The following is a 2,549-nucleotide window of genomic DNA, read 5'->3' as shown; positions in this document are numbered from 1 at the left end:
GAGAGATGCCACATAATTGCCATCAGGAGGACAATGGTCCCAAATGTTAGTAGGTTTAGCAGAGAGAGAGCTCCTAAATTTCTGTGAAAGGCTGAATCAGAGATTTACGCTTTGAGTTTCTGTGTTGGAATTCCTTTATACTCATCAGCTGGTATAGCCTGAGGGAACTTGGGTTGTAAGTTTATTGTGTTCATAGTCGTGGATTTCAGTGTATCAATTTGTTTATTTTTTAAAAATAAGCATTTACTATATTCTTAACAGTTCACTAGATCAGGATTTGGCAAACCTTTTCTGTAAAAGGCTAGATAGTAAATATTTTAGACTGTACTGGCCATTCAGGCTCTGTCTCAACTACTCCAGGCTGCCAACTGTCACATGAAAGTGGCCCCTGAGAACACGTAAATAAAGGAGTATGACTGTGTTCCAATAAAACTTTATTTACAAAAACAAACAGGTAGTTGGCTGGATGTGGCCTGAGAGCTATAGTTTCCCAACTCTTTGTTCTAGATTATATAGTGGATCTCCCAAAATAAGTTAGATTTTCTATTATATTAGGTATATTGTCCCTTGAGCAACCTGGGTTTGAGCTATGAGGGTCCACTTAAATATGGATTTTTTTTTCAATAAATAAAACCTGCCCTTCTTTATGGCAAATTCTACATCCTAAACTAGATGTGGATGAAAAATACAGTATTTATGGGATGTAAAATTGTGTATAGAAGGGGTTGACTTTTCATATCCACAGTTCTACAAGACCTGCTTCCTGGATGGAGGACGTGCAGATTTTGGTATCCCTGGGCAATCCTGGGACCAATCTCCTGTGGATACCAAGGGACAACTGTATGTCCCTTTAAATGCTGCTTACACTATTAACTTGCAAAGCGAAATTCATTTGTCTCTGTAAAATTTTTCTTTCTTTTTTTTTTTTTTTAACAAGTTCATCATTTAATAAGTCTGAATGCATTTTCACCACATGGTATTGTACACGGTCATCTGTTGAAACAGATTTCTTTTTAACAGATCTTAGTTTAAAAAAGTCATAGATACTGTGAATTCTGTATAAATTGGTGGATAGTAAGTTAGTTTCTTTGTTTTGACTTAGAAGCCTCAACTTCACCGCTGAATAAAGAATGTAGCCAAAGAAAGCATAATCGGTCACTCGTATAGAACAGTATTGTTTCTATAATTTGAAGCTTTCTGAATGGACGAGTTCAGGCCTGATGTAACTGTAAAAAGATTACTTAATGAATAGACTATATGGAAATTGTACAAAATGTTATTAACTTTAATCATTAATAGCTTAAACAGCACTATATTACTAACTACTATTCAAAATCAAAAACCAGTTTTTGAATCCCCAAGAAGGCAGCATATGTATACAACCATGCCACCTTGTACTTAGGGGTGTGTCAATACATATTTCAACAGAAACTTTGGCTTTAGGAAAGAGTCACAAACATTTAAAAGAATGGCTTTAATTGTCATTTTAAGTATATGGTAGGGGAAGTGTGCTTTAATTAAATATACATCATACCAGTGATGCTGGCAAGGTTGAAAGTTATTCCTAATGTCGATAGCTATAAAAACTAGTTTGTACATGACAAGACAATGAAAAGAAAAAGCAATCCCTTTGAAACAAAATTTTAAAATAAAAAATGTTCACAGTGGTTTGTATCAACAGTATGTATTTTATGACAAGAACATGTACAGATTCAGAGCACCCTAGGGCTCTCATTATAGCCTAAAGAAAACAAGCATTTACATTATTATGGGTTTTTACTGAATTAAAAAATGATCAATTGTACACTTACCCCTTTGACAGGATAAACTGTCCTGGGGTGTATAGCTTTAACACCATCATTAAAATTGTTTGCAAAAGGAAAAGGGAATTAAAAAACAAAACACTTTTTTTTAGAGTGGAGTCTTTCATTTGCTGTTATAACCAGCAAATGGAATTTGCTAAATCAAAAATAGAAGGAAGGGCCCCCACAAACACAGATCTATCTGAGCAAGCTGACCAGTACACATTACAGTCTTAAAAATGAAGGTTATATACTATATGTTACAAGTCCCAACTAGGCAGTGTCAAAATTGACATCTATTTCTTTGCTTGCTTTGTGATCATACCCCTTGGAGGTGTTACAGGTCTCGTGGCATTCGGCTTCTTTTTTTCTGCCGGCTTTAAAATCTGAAAAGAACACATTAGTGTTTCGTCCACACTCATCATGGCACTTGCATTGTCAAACTCTCCACAATAATTGGGTGCAGAAAACAGAGTGACCAACTGTCTCTTAGCAAAAAATTCATATCCATCTTCAACCACCTGATGGGCTCTACAAGTAAGATCCAAATCATGCTTATGGAGAAATTTTGCAACCACTTCTGCACCAAATGTGAAGGACACTCCTCTGTCATTTTCACCCCAGCCTAAGACATCTTTATCGGGGTCAGACCACAAAAGATCACAAAGAAGACCTTGATCTGGTACATCAGTTGGTCGCATAATTCGCCGAATCTGCTCCATAGACTGAAGATCTGGTGATAAACCT

General features: G+C 36.0%; 1 protein-coding gene across 1 annotated transcript in view; it reads right to left on the bottom strand.

Annotated features, from left to right (window-relative positions):
- Positions 1 to 914: 914 nt before the first annotated feature.
- The window catches only part of LOC100945379 (serine/threonine-protein phosphatase PP1-gamma catalytic subunit-like), a 38,144-nt gene continuing 36,509 nt past the window's right edge, over positions 915 to 2,549 (bottom strand). Inside the window, exons 2-3 of the mRNA XM_012807541.1 lie at positions 2,128 to 2,547; positions 915 to 1,226 (exon numbers count right to left, since the gene is read on the bottom strand). Coding sequence (XP_012662995.1) covers positions 1,156 to 1,226; positions 2,128 to 2,547 — 491 coding nt within the window. The 3' untranslated portion in view covers positions 915 to 1,155. The remainder of the gene's footprint in view (positions 1,227 to 2,127; positions 2,548 to 2,549) is intronic.

Source organism: Otolemur garnettii, unplaced genomic scaffold, assembly GCF_000181295.1.
Source record: "Otolemur garnettii isolate 467f Iridium unplaced genomic scaffold, OtoGar3 scaffold00071, whole genome shotgun sequence".
Classification (NCBI taxonomy): Eukaryota; Metazoa; Chordata; class Mammalia; order Primates; family Galagidae; genus Otolemur; species Otolemur garnettii.
Note: the sequence above shows the minus strand (reverse complement) of the source record. Positions and strands in the feature narration are given on the sequence as shown.